At 39.6% G+C, this 25,844-nt stretch overlaps 2 protein-coding genes across 4 annotated transcripts in view; one reads left to right on the top strand and one right to left on the bottom strand.

The window, feature by feature from the left end:
• LOC143289105 (RNA-binding protein FXR1-like) overlaps window positions 1-14,957 on the bottom strand; it is a 34,633-nt gene extending 19,676 nt beyond the window's left edge. Inside the window, exons 1-12 of the mRNA XM_076597960.1 lie at window positions 14,907-14,957; window positions 10,972-11,024; window positions 10,502-10,598; window positions 9,994-10,148; window positions 9,248-9,410; window positions 8,393-8,509; window positions 7,810-7,977; window positions 7,497-7,575; window positions 7,035-7,144; window positions 5,474-5,560; window positions 4,913-5,022; window positions 2,964-3,067 (exon numbers count right to left, since the gene is read on the bottom strand). Of these exons, the coding sequence (XP_076454075.1) occupies window positions 2,964-3,067; window positions 4,913-5,022; window positions 5,474-5,560; window positions 7,035-7,144; window positions 7,497-7,575; window positions 7,810-7,977; window positions 8,393-8,509; window positions 9,248-9,410; window positions 9,994-10,148; window positions 10,502-10,598; window positions 10,972-11,024; window positions 14,907-14,957 (1,294 nt within the window). The remainder of the gene's footprint in view (window positions 1-2,963; window positions 3,068-4,912; window positions 5,023-5,473; window positions 5,561-7,034; window positions 7,145-7,496; window positions 7,576-7,809; window positions 7,978-8,392; window positions 8,510-9,247; window positions 9,411-9,993; window positions 10,149-10,501; window positions 10,599-10,971; window positions 11,025-14,906) is intronic.
• A 192-nt stretch (window positions 14,958-15,149) lies between these two features.
• The window catches only part of LOC143289104 (WD repeat-containing protein 44-like), a 49,676-nt gene continuing 38,981 nt past the window's right edge, over window positions 15,150-25,844 (top strand). For 2 of the 3 annotated variants that reach the window (XM_076597959.1, XM_076597958.1), the window contains exons 1-3: window positions 15,150-15,278; window positions 18,845-18,890; window positions 22,555-22,622. In XM_076597959.1, coding sequence (XP_076454074.1) covers window positions 15,217-15,278; window positions 18,845-18,890; window positions 22,555-22,622 — 176 coding nt within the window. In that variant the 5' untranslated portion in view covers window positions 15,150-15,216. Of the gene's footprint in view, window positions 15,279-18,844; window positions 18,891-22,554; window positions 22,623-24,813; window positions 24,859-25,844 lie in introns of all 3 variants that reach the window. The other variant, XM_076597957.1, reaches the window with a different exon arrangement.

Below are 25,844 nucleotides of genomic sequence, written 5' to 3'. Positions count from 1 at the left end.
AAGAGATCGAGTCATGAGAAATAAGCGGCTGTATAAGCAAACGTGTAGCGTGCACAGATATACCCAAGTAAATGGGTAAGTGTGCATAATCTGTAATGGGAAGGAATCTGTGTATGCACCTAAATATAAGAGATGTACATACGCATATGAATAAAGTGCCAGTATGTAGATACAGAGAGATCTGGGCATGTGAACAGAATGACGCAATTGCAAGTGTGTCTGTATTGTTATGTCGGGAATCTCAATGAATAGATGTCAATGAATAGAGATAGAAATAAAATTGTACATGTTAATATGAAAGTCGTATGAACCTATCCCGTAAGCGCACACACGTGTATACCGAGGGATAAGTATACATCTTATATATATGTATATATATATGTATATATACACACACAATATTTTTTTTTATTGTATTTCATTTTATTTATTTATTTATTTATTTATTTTTTTTTTTATTGTTATTTTTTATTTTTTGATATAATAAATCAAAAAGAATAGATGGGGAAATATTGTGATTTATTTCCTGTTATTGTGTATAACCAGAAGAGAACGGTAATAGGGATTGTTGCCTGCAGAGGACTATGTGCAAGTGTGGGGGGATGAAGAACCCCAAAGTTCAGTGGCCAATAGCCTGAGAAACAGCAAGAAAGGTGCAGTTTCTATGCAAATTTGTGAAGAAGTCCATGAATGGGCATCAGGACCCAATGAGAAACTGAAAAAACATTGTTGGTGGACAGCATGGGGGGCAGGAGTGACGTGCTGTGTCGGCGAAAATAACTACAGCGTCAACCGCCTATGTTACAAATGCAGAGTTGACTCCCTTGGCGCTGATAATCGTCGAAAAGGATGGTGTCTTTAGAGCACATATCCCCTGGTGCGACGTGTCCTCGCTGTAGAGGATGGAGTGTCATGCTGCGTGTGAGAGTCATGGTTTGATGCCACCGTAACTGACGCAGGTGAAAACGGCCGCAAGGGGAATAATTATAATGTCCCTTAGTGCCGTGGGCATCCTAACCCGAATCGATCGCCATCGGACGCGAGACGGTTGGGGCATGTGGCATGACGGCGCCGTAATCCAGTGTTATGGGCGTCGTGGACGAGGGGGTGACAAGTCCGTCGGCTTGCTGTGGGATGTGCATCCCCCTGTAGCTGAACGGCGGTCCAACCTCGCAAATAGCTCCTGCGAGAGGACCGATGTTCAGCTGTTGTGTGTTGACGGATAAAGGGATAGACAAGATCGGCCTGAGCACTGCCGAGAGGCAGGATCGAGTTATCAAGAGGCACTCCGACGTGGAAGTGCCGATATTAGTCTGGGTAACAGCAGAGTTAGGCGATGGGGCAGGAGAATCCAGCACTGCCAAAGTTCAATGGGAAGTGCACGTACCTGCTCTGTGGGTGAGGGGCGGTGCAGGCGCAAGGTGTGGCATGGGGAAGCAGAGTGGTGCATAATTGCTGCAGCAAGTTAGCAATGAGTTGCCGATTGTTTGGTTGGGCAGCTTTCTGAGATGCCATTAGTGGATGGGAAACAGCAGCAATTGGCGGTGTGGCAGATGGGGTCATCACCGCATAGCTTGGTGGGACCGTGCACGCACCCGCACTGTAGGCGAGGAGCAGTGCAAGGGAAATAACTGCGGCGGTCACTGGCAAGGGTGCTGAAGCAGGGGTTGCCTCCCTTGGATCTGGCACTCCAGACGAGGAGAGGGATGCATGCATATGGGCGAGCGTGTCCCCTAGTGGTCCACCTTCCTCCCTATGCCAGGGGAGGGCATCCCTACACGCCTCGGTCGCCACTGGATCCGAGACGGTCGAGGCATGCCGTGTGGGGGGTTGTGTGATCCGATGTCACGGCCACCACTATGGACGCATCACACATAGGGCCCAGTCTAGCGTGCGGATCCACAACAATCTTTTTTTTTTTGTTTTTTTTTTGTGTTGTTTCCCCAAAGGGAATGTGGCACATTCCACTGGTGCAACTGTGGGTATGGGTAAAGAGATAGAGGAGGTCGACTAGTACACTGCTGACTGGCAGGGCCGAGAAATCGCGGATCGCGTCGAGTGCGTTCGCGGATCGATAAAAATGATATTAATGGCAACATTGACCTGAGTGTGTGGCAACAAACCTCTAGAAGTCACCATAGGAGGTGTAGGAGGTGGTGGAGGTCTGGAGTCGACCGGAGGGAGCGGAGGAAGTGTAGGCGGCGGGGTTGGCGTTGTTGAGAGGGCCTGGAGTAGAGGGCCCAGTGTCAGCGAATCGATTGCGATCGTGCCTTAATTTTAGTGCGATTGCCCAATCGAGCTACATAATTATGTGACCTGGTTGGAGACAATTTGACAAAAAACAAGAACGCCAGAGAATCGACAGACAAGCAGAAAATACGAAAAAAAAACTTAGCCGTATGAAGAGCACAGGAACAGGAGTCATGATGGCTGCCGGAAAAAGAGGGCGCTAGCCAGCGGGGCAAAGGGGAGGTTACCTACATCCGGGAGGTTATCGGCCGAAGTTGCTTTCGTTTTCTCCGCATAGGCGGATAGTAGTTTGCACAGGACAGGAATGTCAGACCCCTGCCAGAGTCTGCACTAGTTGGGTCACGGTTAAGTATGTGTAATTAAATATATTCTTCATAATTACAAAACATGTATACATGTGGATCAACTTGGAAAACAAATGTCTCAATCTTTCTACCATACATTAGCTGAGCTAAGAGTGTTCACTGCATATCCAACTCCCATCAATAAAATTACACATAATGATGACATCAATGATAACATAACACAACTGTACTGAACTGAAATTTACAAGTGTCCAATATAAAAACAAGTAACCCAAACAACAAAAAATTACTACAGCTGTGAGGGCAAGACAGAATATAGAACAATATCAATTAAAATGGTAATAATTCTGGCTAGCTTTCAAAAGCAACACATCAAACACCAAATTCTGGCAAATGTCACACACTTACCCGTTCTGTCTGCTGTGTTCCATCGACGACCACGGCCTCCCATTCCTCGCATTCCACCGCGACCTCGACGATTTCTGTCGTCAATGTAGGGATCAGTGTTGTTCCTGACAACAAACACAACAAAAGCAAAACAATAAAGGAAAATCTAATACATGCTGACTTTCTGACTTCATTGTAGATACCATGTGACTCAGTTCTGACTTCTTTGCAGATACAATCCATTCTCTGCACACAAAACTGTCATCCACAGATTTTCCCCATTGATTATCCTGAATTCACTGAGACTTTTGAATGGGAAGACAGTTTAAGATACAGGGTTCGAATTTAACTCTTTTTCTGAGTGTGTCGGGCACTCTAGACAAAACATTCAAGCGCCCAATTGTGGTTTTGGGTGCCAGCATAATAAAATGAAATAAAATGTGCCAAAGAAAGTATTTTTACCAGGCTTCATTGTACACGCACTGGCGCTTTGATTCATACTCCTGCTGCTTATTCTTTTTGTCATCATGAGCTTTCATCTCCGTTTCGGGAGCCTTTCTGATTACACTGAAGATGGGAAACATGGTTCGTCGCCAACGCCAACGCATCATGAATGTCAACATCCGATCACGTATGCGCAAACATGCTGCTCTGTGAAGCAAGCTGCAGCAGACGACACTTTACATTTCGAGTGACAACCTTCGAGCTTGCATTCTTGGTGTGTGTTTTAATTAATTTTCTTTTGCCTCTATCAAATTTTGAGTGCCAACTGGGCACTCTCGACAGAAAATTTGCGTGCCCAAGCCAACTTTTTGTAGCATTTGCACCTGGGTACCCACTAAATTTGAATGAACCCTGAGATGTGTGCATGTGGACATGACAGTGAAAACAGCGGAAAACCAGACTGGAAAAAAAAAAAAAAAAAAAAAAAAAAAAAAGTGAAGAGACACCCCCCCCCCTCAACTTTTCATTCTTTGCTCAGAAGGCACCATCAGTGTCAATAATTGTGTGTGCATGAGAGTCAGCATGTTTCATGGTGAGAAGACTGGTGTGAGAGCATGCGTATACATTAGCAGGTTTAACTTTTTAAAGTTAAAGGGGTTGGGAGAATGACAACATTAAGGCTGAACAAAATTCCTCTCACAGAATTGAGAGAAATGGAATGTGTTTTGTACTATCATGCTGCAGGACTATGGCCCCCCCAAAATGAATACGGAGATACATTACATTCTCATCTGAACAAAAAAAAGACTGCAGTTTACTTCACAGTCCTCACCAACAAACAATTAGTTTCTATACATGCCCATATAAAAAAATTTCTGCAGCCAAAACACTTTTGGAAGTCATCTTTATATCCTGTCACCTGTTCAGGAGAACAGGAGCTGGTTAATATTCATATCACAGCTGGCTGGTTATGGTCATGTGATCCAAGACGTTTGAAATCAAATTTCTGTGGACTTTTTTGAAGTGCACTGGGTTTTATTTCTACAGTCATTTTCTTTCGTTCGTAGTCAGTACCTGACTTCTGGAACACTGGTATAGACAAAAAGGAAATTTCTAACACAAAATTTTCTGAGATAGATTACCTTTACAAACTGTCCTGGTGTATCTATAAGTAACACTGTAATCAAATGAATCTTTCTATGATGCAGAAAATTTGTTTGTTTCGTCATCATGCTTTAAATTAACAAGGCACGCAATGCTCATGGTACTTTTCATTTCAGTACAATCTGTCACAAACACAGCAAATAGCCTCACACAAGATTTGAGTATCCTAAAACTCGTTACAGGCAGAAACAGCCAAAAACGTAATGTGCATGCAGCAACTCTCTTCATATCTAACAAAAATTTGCTGGTTTAGTCACTTTGAAAATAAGCAATAGCATTTCTTTTCAGCTCTGTAAACTAAAGGGTTTAATACACAGAAAAAAAAGGGGGAAACAAAGCAAAATAAAGCAAAGCACACTTACATGTACCTGCGATCGCGGGGAGGAGGGAAGTAAGAGCCTGGCTGGGGCCCAGCCAAACTCTTCAGCTGCATGTCAATCTCCTGTTTGGCCTGACGCAGCTGCTCCACTTCCTGCCCATTCCATACACAGCCTCATCAGACATTTTCTATACACACACACACAGAAAAATCTGGCCTTTTGTATTAAGTTTCCTTTGATATGGTTTGTTGCTTCAACCAAGAATCCAGCATCTTGTGCTCTTACAACTAACAATCCAGCTTCTTGTAAGGGCCTAGTCAGTGGTCTGGACCTAACTATATTCTTGTTGCTTTAACCATGATAATTCATTTTTAATGCATTATCTGCACCATCATCATGGATGATGAAAAACTGATTCAATCCAGTTAAGAACATGAATAAAGTTGCTTCCCTAAAAATGGTTTTTATAGCACTTGAAGTTTAGTTTGGATACACACTAAGGACAACCCAAGGCTGATACATAGGCACATTTTGCACATAAAAGAAACCCAATAAAATGAGGAACGAGCAGTCAGCTTGCATGAAGCCAGGGTTCAGACATACCTTGAGGTGGTCAAGATGGTACTCCAGCAAAAGCTCAGCATTACTGATACTCTCCTGTGTGCCAACAAAGATGAAAGGCACCTGCCCCTGTGGATACAACAGCTGTGACCATGTGAGTGATAGGGTCAAACCACTGCCCCGTCCTTTTAGTTTCAACACAGAACACCAATACAAACACAGACAAAGCTTTCAAACTGAAAGGAAAACACCTGTTATGTAATATCATCTGGAGGGTAATCAATAAAAACAAAAACAAAAACAACCCAACAAAAAAAAAAAAAAAAAAGGGCCTGGCCTTCAAAACTCACTTGTGACACGCTCTTTCTCCAACAAAGGAATCATGAGAAGAAAAAAAGTTTAAAATATGTTCTGTAGTAAATACTGTTAAGCTGGAGGAAAAAAAGTGCAGAAGTGGTACTGAACCCCATATGTAAAGCTCAGAAGCAAAAAGACTTTACACAGGGCCAAAACACATCTCTCCACTCATATCCAAAAAGGTAATTTTCTTCCTAAAGAACATTTAAGTAACATACTGTGACCCACTAGTGCAGACTCCGGCAGGGGTCTGATTCCTGTCCTGTGCAAACTACTACCCGCCTATGCGGAGAAAACGAAAGTAGCTACGGCTGATAACCTCCCTAAGAAGGTTACCTCCCCTTTGCATCCCTGACTAGCGCATGTGTTCCTTTTTCGTGCACTGATCTATAGGCATGGTCACATTCTCTGACATCTTCTCTCATTGAAGTCTACGTACATCCTATGTACATATTTGTACACATCTTAGTATAGAGTTTCCCCACTCCATTTTGGAGGACTACTACATTGACACAACTGTCTCATGCAAGCTTGAACATATGCTCCTGGCCACATCCATATCTCTGCTGTAGCTGGCCCCAAGGGACCCACACACACTCCCCCCTCACCCACAGGTCTAGAGATGCCCTAATTTGGTACAAGGAGGGATTAGGCAGTCCAACTTAGGGGTGCCACTCCGGACACACATGCCCTTCATTCCTTCCATCCAAAATCAGTATTTCAACTTCCTTTTTTTTTTTTTTTTTGGCACCATAAACTGTTTCTCTATTTGTGGTGATAACACTGTCTAAATCATGTTATCTTCATGTATCTCAATTATCAATGATATTTTTTCACCCCCCCCCGATCATACTTCGATCAGTTCACATCCCTTAACAAAGAAAGTCATACTGCTGATCCAACAGTAGCAGAGAGTGGCAGGTTTTTCCTTCACTGAAATAAAAAATGGTGGGTCTAACCTGGTTAGCATCTCTGCTTACTGCTCCTTCATTTAAACAAGAAAAATCTACAGAGATAAACAATGTAAAGTGTTTTTAATTTTCAAAATCAAAGCCATATTGTATTTTATGTTATGTTTTCAATGAAGCGCAAAACTCTGGCCTGACAGTCCATACTCTGGAGAAGAGTCATGAGTAACTTTCCAATTTCACAGTGCAGGGAGCACGTTACAGTTAGAGAAATACTTTGACAACCAGCGAGTCCCTGGCTCTAAGGATCCACTAAAGGAGGCTCTATTGACACATACCTCTTCTCTGTGTGTTTCCTGCTCGTTGTCCCCCTCTATCTTCACTCTCACGACCCCAGACTTGTCCACAATGTCCTGGATGTTGCGGCCGTTCTTCCCTATCACTTTCGCTGAAAACAACAGTCACCTCCATGCTACAAATAAATTTACTTTTTTTTGGTTATGTTTTTTCTTCCATCAAAATCAATAATGATGGGTCATAATCACACTTTCAAATTACCAGCTACCTGGTGACAAAATCTGAAAGCATGAAACTTTCTCTTGATGTCATTTCAAGAAAAAATTTCATCTATGAAAAAACAAAAACAACTTTATTTCTTCTTTTTCTTACTTGTTGTCATCCAATAACTGGAAGACACTGCCTATATCTATATATTCACACCTGTTTCTACTGTTATAAATGCCCACTTTCATGACCTGCACGCAAAGACCAACAACTGAGACAACAGCAAACCAACTCACCCACAAGGTCTCTGGGCACCTGGAAAGTTTCTTCCGAAAACTCCAACATGCCTCGGGCTTGCTTGACCGCATCCATGGTCTGAAGTCAGACATATAACACTCACCGTCACAGTCTGTCGAAAAGCCACTAATACACTGCAATGATCAATAGCATTTCTGTTCAGACACACAGAATAATACACTCTCTGAGCAGCCGAATATCCAGAAAGACAGCATCAGCTAATTATCAAAAGAGTAAGAAAAATCAAACATGAGGATGACATTTCTGACCACCCTGAACGCGCTTATACACAAAGACACAGAAGCAACCCACCTCTCCATAGACCTTGAAGGTACAAGTGGACTCGTCCAGCTCGATGCCAGTGATGTGTTCAATCTTGCGTGCCTGCTGGATGTTGGCCCCGTGGGTGCCGATGGCCAGACCCATCAGGTCCTCACGCACCACAAACTCCTCCATGTAGCCTGACCGGATCTTGGTGCTCTGCCCAACACACGCAGTCTGAACAAATGCCTATCAACAACATGTGCCCACACAGCAAAACATCACATGTTTTGTGTGAAATGAAGTGGGTTCTTTCTTTTAATGCATAATTGAAGTACTACTTGCTGGGCACTTTTCTCCAACAGTGCGTCTTCTTAAAACAAAGAACCATGCCACACACAGTTTTTCTCACATTCTTTTTTTATTTTTGATGTTGCTGTACAATAGCAAAACATAACCACATGGCTGGAAAAGAAAATGTGACAATTTCTTTAAGAATATTAGCATTTTGGGCAGATACTGTAATGATCTGGCTTAATGCATTCACTCTGACATTTCTAATTTGTTACTGTTGTCTCAAGAATAAGCTAACAAAGACATGAAGGCAGCACTGAAAATCAACAAGTGGTCCAACCTGTAACTTTTTCGCAGCCTCCTCCGTCCTCTGTTTCAGAAGCAGTTTCTGTCGAACATTTCTCAGGAACATGTCACCTATCATGGAAGCTCGCTTTGTCACAACTGTACTTGTTGACTGCAACAGAAACAACTAACAGATTAAAAAACAAAAACAAACGCTCTGTGTGTGTGTGTGTTTCAGTAGCTCAAGGAGGCGTCACTGCGTTCAGACAAATCCATATACGCTACACCACATCTGCCAGGCAGATGCCTGACCAGCAGCGTAACCCAATACGCTTAGTCAGGCCTTGAGATGTGTGTGTGTGTGTGTGTGTGTGTGTAACCAACCTCTCATTTTCCTGATTTCTCTTCTCTATGTTTCATTTATTCCCTCGTCCTATGTGTCTTTCTTTTACCCTTTCCTGGACACTGGCCAAAAACGTCTGATCAGTCCCATGGGCAAAACAGCCAAAGCATATGCTAACCAAATAAAATCAAATTATGGTGCTTAGAGCTTTGCCGACCACTAAAGCCATCTCAAGGCTATCGTCACATTTGCATCTACTTTAAATCAAGGGTAAAAAATGGTACAATAAAAACTTGTCACTGCTTCAAACTTTTCAAAAGTGTCTGCTCTTCACCTTTGGAAATATCACAAAGGAAATTTCTGTAATTTTTGCAAGAATCTCATGACAAATCAAAAGCTGTGAGAATTCCATTAATTCCTGTTATGCGCAACTGCATGCAAGTTTTTGTTATAAGAATCTCTGAATACTGAGTCCCACCCACCCCCTCACCTCTAAAAACAACAAAAAACCCAAACAAACAAAAAACAGTTTAAAGAACCATAATTGGTCAAAGTGAAAAGACTGACCAGGACATGAATGGAGTTGTCAGTCGTGTTGTATGAGATGACTGCAGCTCCCCCAAGGTGTTTCTTGAGTTCAGTCAGCGCTCCCTCTCCCTGGCACCCTTCCCTCAGATCAGAAGGCACCTCCAACACAAACTGGTGGAAGCTTTCCGGGCTTATAGCTGGACTGCAAACACATACACATATGCACCATTTTCTTTACTGCACAGGAACCATGGTTGAATTCCATGCATAAACAGATCTTGTTACAGAGAAAGATGATGACAACCACCATGCTACAGTAATTGTAATACAAGCCATTAAAGACCGTACTGATATTTGAACTGAAACTCAAAATTATATATATATATGTTAATTCAGACATCTGAGCTGAAAATAACAACAATGCGAGATTTAAGCCAATTTGCCATGTAACAATGCACACAATTTTTCAAAAAATTATCTAATGAGATAATACCTTGGTTGCTGTTCTTTGTTTTTATGTTTAAAATTTTCAGACAAGATCACACAAAATGCATCTTCAGAACTTTCTTTAAAACTTGAGGTCCAACACAGTAATGAAGAAAAGCTGCTACAAAATCAATTCAAGAAAAAGGAAAAGCTGAAAACAACTCAAAATTTCTTTCACAAAGCTTCATCCAAATCTCCACAAAGAAGTCTTTCTTGAAAAATATAGAATACTTAATCATCTCAACAAGAGAAATTCATGAGAGAAGAACAATAATCCACCGAGCAAGCACAAGACTCACTTGGCATTGATGCGTCGCACTCTATCAATGGCAAGAATGTCAGTGGGAGAGCCCTCCCAGCCCAAGTACTCCACCACCGCAAACTCCCCTTTCAGCATGCGAATCTTGGCTTGCCACCACCCCAAGGCTTCATCCTCTTGAGCCTTGGAATACACCTGTCAATGCACACAAACACACAAACAGGTGTGCTCTTCACTTCTGTTTGGTTGCCATCTGAAACATTGATAATGTAAAATATTCTTGCTCCTGCTTCAAAATGCATGCAACAAACAATGCACTGGGACTTTGCACTGGGTGTTTAAGAACAAATCTGTACATGATAGATACACTATACCTGGGTGAAAGTGCAGATCTCCCCCATTCCTGAAAATAACTTTTATATTTTTTAGAAATGGAGAGAGAGAGAGAGAGAGAGAGAGAGAGAGAGAGAGAGAGAGAGAGAGAGAGAGAGAGAGAGAGAGAGAGAGAGAGTAGGGGGAGAGAGACAGAAAGAGAGAGAGATCCTGACCTCCACTTTTTCATTTTCCCTGTAGTCTGGTTTAGCTGTGGATTCCTTGGGTGGCAGTCGCACTGCAGAAAGTGGCACAGTCCTCTCTGGTTGCCAGCTGAAAAAATTATCCAATAAAATCTTATATATATATGAAAATGATAAAATGATACAACAGTGGAGTTCATTTATTGCTGGGTTACAAAACAAGCACATTTTTTATATTTAAAGTGAGTTAAACATGACAGAAATCAACAAACTTTTTTCCTGACTAGTTTTAATAAAACACTAATGTTTACAAATGCATCACTTTAAAGCATGGCTTTCCCCCCCTTTTTTATGTGTTACATTTGTAATTGTAAACACCACTATTGGTATGTTCTCCAAGTCACAAACTCACTATTAACACACAAAGAACAGCAAAACATTTGAAATCACTTTACTTTGAGCAAAAACAATTATTAAAATAATAGAAACTTAACTACACTTACTTGTTTTCAAATTCAACAGTTGCTTCAGTTGCACTGATACTCTTGATGAATGCCTGCAATTCACACATTATTCATTATCATATCTGCAAATTAAATTATACAGGAAAGCTAAGGAAGACAAGTTAAACAATGTTGGCAATTTTTCTTACTGTTTAGCACGGACTGTATCTGATTTTTTTTTTTTTTAATCGTAATTGGTAGGACTAACTTTTATACATGGACAGTTCACTACATCACTGACACTGTTCCATCTATCAATGCATATAATTCATAATGATTGTACTAATTAAGTAACTGTCACTGAACTGTAGTACCACGATCAAATTCACAGCATACATCTTTAAACACTTTAATTCATTCACTGATTCAGCCCTGCGCCAGACCAATTTGCTGGCGGCAAACTTTGTTTCAATAAAATGATTTCCATGTTCCTACACACCCATAAAAATTGTATATATAATATATAAAAATAGATATATAAATGAATATATTTTTCTTAAACAGGAAAATGATTGAATTGTAATGCTTAAATTGCACTCAAACTTAATTTGTCACCTGTCTCAGACCTTCATAGTTGCATCCCTTTTCTCAACAAAAGTAACTGAAGCATTTTTTCCCTTAACGGTAACCCCATAAAAAGTTGACAAATTAAACAAGAAGGATCACAAACACTGAAGCAGCTAAGGAGAAATTCTAAAAATCTGAATAGCAGGTCTGCACATGTGATGATTTGGGAGACTGGAGAAATCTCCAACTTTCACCCAGGACCCTAGATTGAAAAGTACAGTGCTTTTGCAACAAGACTATCATTATCAAATTCATCTTCTCTAATAATTTGTGTTTGTATTTTGTATTTCTTTTTATCACAACCGATTTCTCTGTGTGAAATTCGGGCTGCTCTTCCCAGGGAGAGCGCATTGCTGTACTACAGCGCCACCCATTTTTTTCTGTTTGTATTTTTTCCTGTGTGCAGTTTTATTTGTTTTTCCTATCAAAGTGGATTTTTCTAGTGCATGCTGCACACGGGACCTCGGTTTATCGTCTCATCCGAATGACTAACGTCCAGACCACCACTCAAGGTCTGGTGGAGGGGGAGAAAATATCGGCGGCTGAACCGTGATTCGAACCAGCGCGCTCAGATTTTCTCGCTTCCTAGGCATATGTGTAACCTCTAGGCCATTACTCTACACTATACTTTCTCAATGTTTTCACTCCTTTAGTCCTGTGTCTCTTTTATCCTCCTTTTTGCTTCTTTCTGCAATTACAAATTTTCTAGGTCAGTTTGCCAACAACTGCTTTGGTGTATATGTGAAAGATGAATTCTTAAGTATTCTATTGTTATCTTCTGACAGGTTTTGCCACTTTCCCACCATTTCTGTTGACAAACATTTTTTCCCTGTTTAAAGAACTTTGACAATGAACTTGAAAGCTTCATTTACAAACACTGGCATTCACTTTAAATTGTTATCACAACTTCTTGCTCATAACTATTTGAACAACTTGAATGTTTATGGCATTTCAGCCTCTAATACTGCAATTATTGTTTCAGAAAATATAGTCAAAGATCTCTGATTCTTGGGAAGATGTTTTCAGAAAAGGATCAATAAATTTCAACTCAGTGCCAAACTGACTTGGTCAGCAGAGAAAAGATGGATATCTTTCTGCTCAGTGCATGCCCTCAAGATATTGTTGCTTTAACCACGGTTGCACAATAAGATCAAGACAGCTGTTTTCATGTATCCAAGGAGAATCCTCCCAGCTTGCTTTATTTCAGCATCCAGAATATGTAACTATGCAACTCAATCACTAACAAGTAGCGTGCAAGGCTAACAAAGTTACATCAATAATTCTACAAATACAGTGTAATCAAATGCTAGCTGATACTAGCAAAACTGAAAGGTTGTGTGCACAATAATGCTGGTTGTTTCTATTTAACTGGTAATTTTGGAGAATCAGTTTGTTTTGAAGGTTGTCACGTATGATCATGATGAACTGATGATCTCAGTCCTAATAACAATATCAAAAGAACAAATTTACAGGGTATTCATCCTCTTTAAATCTAATATAACCTGACATTTTGAGCTTTTTATTGGACTGTGTCCTAACTTATCCTAATGTACAACCCTGGTAAGACTAAGAAACAAAACAGCTGAGGTCGTGAAGGATGACAGATCACTAGTATGCAATCAATTCACTTTCAGTGTCACTGAGTGGATGATATGAAAGTTTCAGTCAATGGTTTTCACTGCTGTTTAAGTTTCTGACAACGGTTATTAAACAGCTGTTCTTTTGAATTATTCGTATTTAACAACAAAAAATCATATCTGACTTTATTTCTTTTATTCTGTAGTGATTAATCCTTTCATACGACAGCCACTACTTATACTATACAATTTGTATTGCATTACTCTTTTGGTCACAACAGACTTCTCTGTGTGAAATTCGGGCTGCTCTCCCCAGGGAGAGCACATCACTACTCTGACAGCACCACCCATTTTTGTGTGTTTTTTTTTCTCCTGCATGCTATTTTGTTTACCTATCAAAGTGGATTTTCAGTAATACTGTTATACTATAGTTTTCTGTGTCATATCACAAAAAATAGAAATTACAAAGAAATCGAATTTTTCAAAACCAGTTAAAAACAATGAAACATGTTGGGCTACTAGTATTTCATTATAAAAAAAAAAAAAAAAAAAAAAAAATCTCACCTTTTTAAAAAATTTTTTTTTAACAATTTTGCTTGCTACTATGTAGAAAATACACTAATTTTCACCCCAAATTACCATACCCTCACAGTTTTTGATCATGTCCATAGGAACAAAGTTATTAGAACAAATGCCTATAAACACACACAATAGCTTCTGATCAGTATTCAGAGCTAAAACGATGCCATCGCAGCATTGTTCTGCAATATTTCGAGAAAAACCCACATCAAAAGTCATTTTGCTGACACGCAAGCACATGAAGTTGACGACAGGTCAGAGATTTTATCAACATGTGCGCTAGATGGGCTACACATACAGACTTCCCAAGCCTGCCCTTTGGCTGTGGCGTGACTGAAAATAGCACACTCTGCTTGGATCACGTGACTGCATGTGATGGATTTTTAATTTTGGAAAATACTTTTCCATTCCATTGTCCAAATCCCTGTACGTTTCACGTGGGAAACCTTATCCCTTCCACTGTCCACAGTGTCAAGGCCCTAATATAATAAAATTTTCAGTTTATAACAAATCTTGATTGTGATCTGGTCAGATGCTTGAGGCTTAAGTTTTGCAATAAAATTTCCCCCAAATGCAACAAATATTGTGAATATAGATTAAAACCAATGCTAATACCTCAACAGCTCAAAATGTTATTCTATAATGACTCTTCTGTCTTCATCATCCAGCTGCACAAGAATCTCGACAATGATGATATACGGTTTTGCGTGACTCCGTCTGACAACACAATTTCAAAGTAATAAATATGACAAATTGTTACGAATATCGCCGCGCCAAAGTCATAATATCACAACTTTAACAAGAAAAACAAACGAAACCAGTTTGTTTTACCTTATAAGGAATACAGTTCGTTTCATAAACGTCTAAACGATAAAACAAAAGTTTGTGCATTTGGTATTCATTTCATATACAAAATATTTGCACCACAGCCAGATATTTGTCCTCAAACATTCATCAAAATCCAGTCCAAACTTAATCAAACCGCAAACATGTCATTCGCATGTCTGGAACTGTGGAAAGCTCGAAGACTTCAAGCGTGATTCTGCCGACGTCATTTTTTTTCATGGCACCGCGCCGACACCGCAACACACCACTATTAAATTCCTAATGCAGCATCAGAGGCCTAGTAATGGCTTAAAATTGAATACAATGACCCTTATATACGTTAGTTCTGAAAATAGGCAAATCAAACACAAAAACAAAAGCAATGACCTTATAATAAACACCGTTGTTCCCGCAGACCTCAACCGAAAGGTCCTCCATTTTGGATGATTAAAGAATGCTGGGAAATTCTTATAGGGGAAAACGGCAATAATAATTCCTTGAGTACAGTTTTTAATATCATACTATTTACTTAGGTTCAGAGTATGAATTATATCAGCTGCATATAAAAAATTGAATTTTGCTTGTCACGAAACATTTCTCATGCAAAGTGGGTTTTGGTGTAAACAATATGGCGGCGTTGTAGTGTCAGTCGGTACATATCCCCAGTTCAGTGAAAGTGTTAACTATTCAGTCAGCGATGTCTTCTGATAGCGACGTTGAAGATGAATTCTATGATGCCGAGGACGAAACTCCGTCCACGTAAGTTTGTTTAAAAAATTTTTTTAATTGCTTTAGAAGGAATGACGTTTTATTGACATCAAATCAGTGGAACATGGTTGTGATTATCCAGATCAGTCATGAGTTATTCACTTAACGAAGTTAAAGATAATAGAAGCTTTTTTATTTCAGCATGCCATCTGATTCCACTCCTTTCCACGCAGTAGTGGCCAGGCGTGATAAATGGCAGAAATAAAAGAAACAATGATTTTATAGATTTGATAATAGAAATGAGTTCATTTTATACGCCCTGGCCTATCTTAATTTTTGTGATACATTTTTTAATGATAACGTCATAAGCCCTGGGCGTTTACAATGAAAAGCACAATGACATATGGGATGCTATGCATACTAAAAACACATGCTTTACACATGCACACACAAATCCTCCCACTCCACTCCCAACCCACAAACCCACTCCACCACACAAGATATAGATGCACACACACACAGGCAAGCACACCTTGGCTGCTCAAGACCTTGATAAAATAGAATAGAATGTCTTTATTACCAAGTGTACCGGGATCTTAAGGAATATTGGGATTATAGTATATAACAAGGTACGACTACGAACATAAATAAAAAATCATTCATACACAAACACAGATACAGTAGAAATTAGGATATATACAAGTGCATATCAATACAAAAACTTCTGCATACTCACACATGCACACACATGCACGCGCATGCATGCGCGCGCGCACACACACACACACACATACACATTTGAACACACACATACACACGTTTGAACACACACACACACACACAAACACATACACACACGTTTGAACAGAAGCCGCATATTACAAGTGGATGGGGCTGACAACTAGATCTTCAGGTAGATGGTTGTTGATTGCACAGTTCTAGATATCATACTGGATTTGTTCGAGAGACAGGGCCTTGACTGCTTTGGGGAAAAAGCGATTTGTGAAGCGATTGGTTTTCGCCATTATACTTAAGTACCATCGACCAGAGGAGAGCATCTCGAAAATCCCAAAAGCTGGATGTGATTTGTCCTGGCAGATTGATTTTGCTTTTTTGAGTAGCCGCTCATAATGTATGTCTTCTACTAGTGTTCTAGAGACAGTAGATCAGCCCCGATAATCTTGGTGGCAGTTTTTACAATTCTGTTAAAGGCTGCAACTTCTGCCTTGGAAATGCTTCTGTACCAAACAGTAATAGCGAAGGTTAGCATGCTTTCAATGACTGCTCAGTAGAAATCAGCCATGATTTCTTTTTTAATTCTGAACTTTTTGAGGCGCTGAAGAAAGTACAGGTGCTGTTGTGCTTTCTTGACAATTATTTCCGTATTTTTCTCCCATTTCAAATCGTTGGAAATGATCAGTCTGAGAAATTTAAATTCGCTGATGATCTCTTCTTGCTTGTCTTTAATGACAATTGGTAAGGGGTCAGATCTGGTCTTCCTGAATTCAGAAATCTAAAATCTTGATGGCTTGAATGGTGGTCAAGAGCTTAGACTCTAGTCATTTGGATAAGACTGTCAACTGAGGTCCTTTGTGTAGCATGTTCATAGCACACATTAAAGAACCAACCACGACAAGATGGTTTTCTCGGCAAAATGTTGTAATAAGATATACTAATGTACATTGTGTGTGTGTGTGTATGTGTGTGTGTGTGATTGGATCTTGACTGAATGACTCGGGAAGTGAATAATATGTGCCTATAGGCAGCTCTCAGTCAGCTCTAACCAGGTAAGCAACCTGTCCTGCAAATGATTCCACGTTTATAAAGCATTTCGAGATTGGTCTCTGACTCAGAATAGGTGTTAAATAAGTATCCAATCAATTTCATTACCTACCTAGCATTGGGACAGACTAGCTGTGCAGAAATTTGGCACTGGATAAAGGTTCTTTCATTTACCCAGAGGCACTGCCACCTGGCAAATTCTTGAAGGCTATGTCTTCCAGAGAGGTTTTTCCTCCATATTTATTGACAGGTCGGCAGAACCATCCCCTGAGGACTTTTCTCTTTGTACCCAACCACCCCATTCCCACACATGCCCCGGTATCTTTAAAAACCCTTACCAAACAGACCTGGTTGGTGCAACAGCAGTTCCTTAAGAATATCATAAATATATTTTCGGACATAGATTTATCCTCTGCAACTAGCTTCTGAAGCTGGCTTCGCAAGAGAAGGTCCAGAATGGGGATGATAGCCTGGAGTAACATGGGCCCTCCAGCTACCTGTGGACCTGTCCAGCTGTAAAATTATGCAGCCAACAAAGAGTGTAGCAGATGCTGTGACAAAGCTGCAGGTAAATACCCTGCTGCTATATAGGGATGCTATGTTGCAGCAGTCCAGAAAGTAATAAAAGCTCATTGCTTTTGGGAGTACAGTGTGTGTTGGGGATGGGGGTGGGGTGAAGTCCCATCTTTGACATTTCTTTGAACAAAGTTAGTTTAAGTAACCAGCCATCGTGGCGAAGTGGTTAGCGTCACGGACTGACAGCTGGGATGATGCGGGTTTGAATCACAGCGGGGGTGGGTTTTTCGGCCCGTGGCCGGCTCCTACTCAGAGTTGATTGGGCTTAAATTAGGAGACTGGGACCACACAGTCGAGTGTCATCCACTTCAAGGATGCGTCTTTGGGTGTGTTGCTCTAATTACCTGACTAACACTCCTGTGTCTTTATCTCTCGGGCCTGGTTAACGCCGGGATATCATTATGACAGGAAGTGTAGAGTACAGCCTTGTCATGCAGTCCCAAACTGAAATGGACCTCCATAGCAACATCGTCATCATCATCCTACTCCTCCTTTATCATCATCAATATAAACAAAACAGTCTCGAAGTCTGTGGTCTTTCATGCCCTGCTCTCATTGTGACCTCAGTTTTGATACCTCTCCACTTCTGTGCTTGGGGTGAGTCCTGTCAGTGTCTTAAGTGTTGGCAGATTCATGGGGGGCTGTTGTTTGAGGGACATGGTGGCGGTCTCCACTCTGGGAGGGACGCTCACTCAGTCTGGCCATTTTTGTTGTCAGTAGGGGGCTTAGTAGGTGGTGTCCTGAGTACGTTAAATCAGAACACCACCAAAGTGACTCAGCAGCAGTGCAGGGTCTCTTCTGGTGTGTGGCCTCCTGGCAACCTAACATCAATGGTTCACTGCAGGCTGCCGATGCTGGAACTGTGATGGACGAACCTGGGTGTGGCTGTGTATGTGGGAATCTAAATGAGCGGTGTGGGAGTAATGCCACTGAAACGGTGCAGATGATGAGGCAGCAAAAAAAAAAAAAAAAAAAAAAAAGTTTGAGTAATCACCTGTCTCAGTTGTCTGTACATCTAACAGTCTAGCCATGTATGTGTGTGTTAGTTTGAGTCACATGTTTGTGTTAAGGCTTAAGCTTTCACATATTCTGACATTGGCAAACTTTTTGTAAGCCATGTGATCCCTGGTGTCCTTTATTTGTTTATTTTGTTTTCAGAATAAAGTTGTATGATTATAAAACAGTATTGGATGATAGTTACTTTAGTTTAACTTCAGTCACATGATTTCTGTTTTATTTTTCTGTACATTTTTCTTTAGATCATTTCTACAAAGCACTGGAGTCCCAGAGCAGACCCTTGGAAGTGTGAGTAGAAATTGGACAGCTGAAACTGCAGAAGGACACACACACACACACACACACACACACACACACACACACACACACACACACACACACACACTTTGCCTTGAGAGCCTATTGTGTTGATATTGAACTTGCTTTTTCACCAAACTGTTAAGGGTATTTTCCAACAACTAAAATTCTGGGATATGTAATAGTATGTATCAGCTTCCCACCTACCACATTGAAAAACAAAAAATGAAAAAGAGCAAAGCAATTTATTACCCATATTTACATGACATTAAAAAACAAAAGAGTATTACTGTTATGTCACTGGGGTCACAAGTGAGGAAATGTACCTTTGACTTGGAAATCAAATCAGATCAGCTGTTTGATAACTTAGACATTCACCACAAACATGGCTCTTACACATCAGATGATTAACAGAATAACATTTTGAGTTAGATTTATTCACACTCTTTGTTGGTTGACACAGAAAATCTGTACTGAAATTGATTTGAGGTTATTATGTCAATTTGCAGTACAACAGTACATTTATTATCTGTTATCTGGAGATTGTATTTATGGTACTAACTGGAGTGAAAACAGTCTCAGTCCAGAACAGCTAAGACTTAATGTGACCAGCTTTTATAAAATGATAGATAAGTCAAATTTTGAGGATATAAAAAAATATATATACCACTGGAAAGACGATGAAAAGACCTTTCCAATGATGGTTGACTGTGAAACATGTTCCTTGGTTAGAAAATATAGAAGTTGTGATAGTTCAAAGTGTGTTTCATTTCTTTTACATCAAAATTATTTTTTTAATAAAATTTTGGTACTTTAAATATGCCAGTGTGGGTGGGTGTGCAGGGGTTCACTGAGTATGGCCCATTTTTGCTCATTCTTTATTTCAGTGATTTGCAGCTAAGTATCTTCCATTTCCACTTATTAAGTTATTATATTTTAATGTATTTGCCTACATCATTACATGCTTATTTTTAGTATTTCTTTTATGTTAATATACTCTGTTAAGATATGGAATAGATGTTAATGTAAAATGTGCTGTTTTTCAGGATAATTGCTCTGGAATATCAGCACATAGGTGCAGAAATTAACTAAATTTTCAAATTCATAGTTTGAATTCAGCAAAAACAGTGAGATATGTTATAATTTAGAGGTTGAACTATGCACTGGTGCAAAAAACTTGATTTACCCAAGATGGACCCTCAGCGCTGTTTTTGCCTGTAGTGCAATTGAATGCAGTGCGAGGTATCTGTCATTTCATGGGAGACGGTCACAAATGTACATCATGACAAGTAGTCAAACAGTCAGCTCTATTATGTACTGTACAACTGGATTGAAAACACAAATCTGCTATCTAGATGAAACATTGGACGGTAACAAAGTGGCAGAGTGGGTGTAGAGGAAGAAAAAGAAGAGGGTGGAAGACAATGGGAAAGAGACACATTTGTGACATTGCTTGTCAAGAAAGTTGCTGAAAAAAGAGAAAATGGTGTTTTTTTGAGTGGTTTCTCAGATATGCATTAACTTGCTTCAACTTGCTTCCTTTTCATGAAATTTAAGTCTGATTGAAACAAAGGATGTGGGTGTATCACTTTATGTGTTTATATGTGAGTGTTCATTGGTGTGTTCGTGTGGATGTGGATGTACAGGGTTTATGTTTCGTGTTGGTCATTGGTCGTTAACCCCTAGGCTGCCTATATGACGAGATAACTCGTCATGGAAAGAATGTACGCTTCGCTGCCACAATGACGATATAATATTCTGAATTTTCCCTGCTTTGCATTCAGTTCTTTGACAAAATTGCTGGTAGCTTTAGCTTGGGGAATCTTTCTAGATTCTATTCATAGCTAGAAACACCATCTATGTCATAAGGCAGTCTTTTATTTGAATGTTTTGGTTGGGTTACTGGCCGCAGTCTTTGCCTGGCTCCTCTCCTCGCTCGCTCAACAAAATGTTGGACGGACTCCGTGCTCAAGACATGCGATCGTGGCGAACTAAATCAACCAAGATTACTTTCTTTAGCCGATGCTCAGAAAGAATTGAAGTATAAATTCGAAGAAGAAGACAGTGGTGAACATTTATAGGATGATTTGATAGAAAATAAAGGGAGCAATTAAGAGAGTGGCCAAGATTCGACTATCAGTGAGTGATGCCGGCTGTTCAGCTCTAGCAGACGACAGAAGTCACTGAATTTTTAGCAGGACACAGTATGAGCTATTTTCTTGGCACTCAGCCAACACAGTCTGATGAGAACTGGATGAAGTGACCATGTGAGAGGGGTGAAGAGGAGGGGGGGTGGACACTGAGGGGGCGTGGCCTCACATCCATGTTATCACTTGAAGAAGTCACAATGCATCTATTTCTTTTTGAGTTTTTTTTTTTTTTTTTTTTAATATTGTGGTGGTTATAGTATCATTTTGTGTGTGCAGATATCCAGAAAATATGATATTTTAGTGCAAATTACCTGAGTAATGTTTGTAATAAACAAGTTGAAAATGTGACAAAAAAACAAAACACTGATTTCAAAACAACAGCATGTCACTTAAAATATATAGAATGAGAAAACATCATGTGTTTTGTATTCTTTATTCATTTCCCTTTCAGAAAATATATACTTTTATGGGTCTTTCTCCAATAACAAAGAGCACAGAATTTTTTGAAAATTTATACCCGTTTTTTTGTGAAAAAAAACCCTGGCAAATAGATTTCACTTAAATCTTATTTTCCTGGCAGCGAAAGGGTTAAGGTGATTGACAGTATATAACACATACAGTTTTGAAATGACCCATCCATGTGGCAGCCAGTTGGTCACTTGACTAATTTTTCTTATATTGGTCATGTTAGAATTAAGGGCTTTTGTGGATTTCTCTTATTCTCCTGAAAGGCAGTAATGATTACAGTTTCAAACTCTGAAAAATATAAATTACTGCTGTTGCTCTGAAACCACATCAAGCTGACCAACATTGTGAAAGAAAAATCACAACTTGTATGGATCCAGAAAATGAAATGAGGTGTGTTAACACAAAGGCACTGCTGCTTGCTTGAGATCTGATGTCTTTCAGTGAACTGCTTTCCTTTTGTTTCTTCTTTTTCCTTTCTGTTAATTGAACCATAATATGAACTTTTTTTTCTTTTTTCTTATAACCATTTCACATACCAATGAATGTGATGGACAAACTCACAAAGTACAAATTTGGAGGGTGTAGGGTGGCATAATGAGAGTGCCAGGGTTTTGAGTAAGTGGTTGTTTTTCCTGACCCATTAATTTTGAAAATAATCCATTGATGTTTCAGTGAAGCAGTCAAATGACCCATGGTGTCCAGAACCAAACCTAAACTCTGTATGTGTGTGTGAGTTTATGTATGAGTGTGTGTGTTGATGTGTTAGTTTATGTATATATATATCTATATATATATATATCTATATCTATATATATCTGTATCTATATATATATATATATATACACACACACACACACACACATGCGTTTGTGTGTGTGCATGCGTGTGTGTTTGACTCTGTGTGTATGTGTGTTAGATTATATGTGTGCGTGAGTTGGTGTATGTATATATGTGTGCGTTTGTGTGTAAACATGAGAGAGAAACACCTTTTCTTGCCAGTGCCTTAAACTAAAGCATTTTATCTGTGTCGTTCACAGTTGGGAGCAGTGGATTTGGAACAGGAGGAAAGAAAGCTGCTAGAATTAAAACGGAGAGCGGAAGAAAGGTTTGTGACATCAGAATGTGTGTGTTTGAAGAAAGAAAGGCCTGCTTACACAGTGAGTACAGTGGGTTTTGCATGTGAGGTAGTGGTTAGAAGCCATGCCTCCGTTGACCAAATGAGTTAGTTCTTTGTTGTGTGCAGCTTTTTATTCTGTTTTGATATACTAAACTCAGCCTGTGACAAGATGTCTAACCATACACAGATTAAAAGTAATCTTTCACTGTATCTTCAGCCTGCATGTCCAGGACTGTTGAAGATGCAGTCTGTAGATAGTCTCCACCGAATTTCTGCCTCCATCCCTCCCCAACTCCTGTCTCTCCCTGCCATGCGTGCGTTCATATACATCATCTGATGTTGTTTGATGTATCTTAACAATAGGAGAAAAAGAGACAGATATGCATTTTGCTTAGTGAAGTCAAATATATCGGGATGTTTATTGGAAGACATCAAATTTTGAGTTTCAGTTCTTCACTGCCCCAGCTGTCTATTCCCACATCTGTTAGGAATGAAAGAAATATATATATTATAAGGCTGAGGAAGCATGTACTTTTCTATATGGGGGCAAGCACATGCGCACACACACATGCAAGCACATGCGCACACACAAATGCATACATGTACATTCTTCCTAGAATGTGCCTGCTTTCATGCTCACATATGGGGCAGGATGTGTAGGTACCGGTAGTTGCTGGATTCTTGCCCACGTTTCCTGAGCTCAATCCCCTGAGTACCTGGTGGGTTATGGGTGGAGATTTTTCTAATCTTCCAGGTCAGCACGTGTACAGACCTGACAGTGCCTGAACCCCCTCTGTGTGTATGTGCGCGCAAAAGATCACATGCATTAATGATCTTGTAATCCATGTCAGAGCTTGTTGGGTAATGGAAACGAGAGCATGCACACCCCAAAAACGGAGAATAGCTGCCTACATGGCTGCGGGGCAAATAAACAAACGTTCATACACGTAAAAAGTTACATGTCTGTGAGTGTGTGTGTGTTTGGGACTGAAACCTGATAGAATGACTTAGGAAAGGAATGATGCGCGCCCAAAGGCAGCTCTCAGTCACCCAGGTAGGCAGCCTGTTGTACAAATAACTCTGTAAAGTGCTTAGGGCTTGGTCTCTGACAACAGACGCTATATAAGTATCCATATCATCAGCATCATCTAGACTTTCCTTGTCTGTGTTGTCACAATGTCTGCTTGCAGGATGCTCATTTTCTTGTAATCAAATGTCACATTGTGCATGCTTAAACATGTGTATTGATTTTGTAAATACTAGATCATAGATGCATTGTGAAGACCCTGTGTATGTTTTCATTATCAATGATTTTCGGTTTATTTTGTTTTGTTGTCAGACATTTGATTCTGGCTCTTTTTACTTTCTTTTTTGGTATATTTTACCACATGGTCTGTCTGTGAAGTGCATGATGGAGGGAAGATGCCTCTGAGGTCGCATAGAAGACTGACAAAGTAATGAATTTCAAAATTTGTGTAACTTAATTTTTGTGCTTTTGGGCTTTAATGATAATAATAAAAGTACTTATATAGCTCTGAATTTTGTGCAGAGACAAATCAAAATGCTTTTGCAGATGCCACTAGTCATTCACATGCTTGCATAACTGATTCTTAGGGACAGACAAAACTGTGAATACATGTGAATAGAAAGCTAGAGAAACTATAAACTGGGAGGGAGGAGAGGGTGTTCTGGAAAGTTAGGTTTAAAGGCCATCCTTGGAAGAGCTCAGTGCAGAGACATGATGAAGTGAAAGTGAGTGAAAGTGTAATAACTAAATAAGGTCCAGAGGCAGAGAAAGAGCGATGGTCAACCGTTGAGTATTTCAATCTGGGGATGCATAATTTTGGGAAAAAAAAGGAAAGCATCGAAAAGTAATATTTATAAAATGTCAAGACATAACAAACACTTGTGGTCTCTCTCTCTCTGTGATATCAGTCAAATCAGGAGTTAAGAAGTTAATACCATCTGATAGCAGACATTTGGCCTGCAGATCAACGCCATCCCTTACAGCTTGACATTTTTTTTTCATCCTTTGTGTATAAAAATATGAAATATGAATTCTGCAAACATTCTGCATATTTCTCCAACATAGTTTTTACCTTTCACACATTCCGCACTTTCACCATTGATTTTGTTTAATCTGTTCCACCACATCCACTCTGCATACTACACTGAGCAGACAGCAACAGCGGATTTTCACTGTACCAAAGATTGCATCTGTCAGGTAAATGGACCTTTTCTTTTTCTTTTTTTTTTCTTCTGTTAAAAACAAACAAAAAAAAACAACTGTAGTACAGGGTTTCACATCCAAACAAGAAAAAATGAAACCAAGATGTTTTTGCACCTCAGGTAAAAAATGGGATGAAGTGGAAGTCAAAAAAAAACAAAAAAAAAGAGTCTTTTTTTAATATAAAAAAGTTATGGTTTGGTACAGTCTAGATTCATAAAACTTTTGTATGGTAATATCAGACAGTAAAATGTAGTCAGATGGTTGTCAGAAACTTGCTTTTCCTGAGAGCTGAGAGTCAGTTTCACCTTTTTTGTACAGGGTCTGAGACATCCCCATTTATTTCATGCTGTCACTGGGCTATATTATCACAACTGGACAAAGTGTGTCACAAACACCAGTTAGCAGTTTGCATTCTACAAGGCAGATGTAAATCCTCGCTGACTGGATGATTTATTATGAATCTCTGATGACACAGAAAATCAGCCCAAGAATATTGATGGGAAAGCAGTATAGTATACACACTGGTGCTGCTGTATGCCAAAGCTGAGCCAGAAAATTGGTCTTCCTTACTTCAGCTGAAACCATTTTATATTGCAGTATCCCATATTAGGCTTATAGTTTCTTACCCATTTTTGATTGTTTATTGTTGTTGGTTTTAGATAAATTTGTGTCCTTTTGTGTCTTTCTTCTTTCACTGATTCCTAATTTCATTATATGATTTTCCCCCACTTGTACATATGATGTGAAACCCTGGTAGTGTATGCATCTTTGCATGTATAAATATACTTTTTTTAAATTTATATTGATTTTGATGCCGGTAAAATAGTATGTTGTCAGTAACCATAAAAGTATTTTTGAAAATTAGATACAAACCTGCACAAATTGAAAAAATGTAATGCTTCCCTCACTGTCACATCGATGCATGTTTTGCATGTGATTTTTGATTGTTTGGTGTCAGCAGAAAGGTTAATACCTTTTTT

Source organism: Babylonia areolata, chromosome 13 (assembly GCF_041734735.1).
Source record: "Babylonia areolata isolate BAREFJ2019XMU chromosome 13, ASM4173473v1, whole genome shotgun sequence".
In the NCBI taxonomy this organism is placed as follows: domain Eukaryota; kingdom Metazoa; phylum Mollusca; class Gastropoda; order Neogastropoda; family Buccinidae; genus Babylonia; species Babylonia areolata.
Note: the sequence above shows the minus strand (reverse complement) of the source record. Positions and strands in the feature narration are given on the sequence as shown.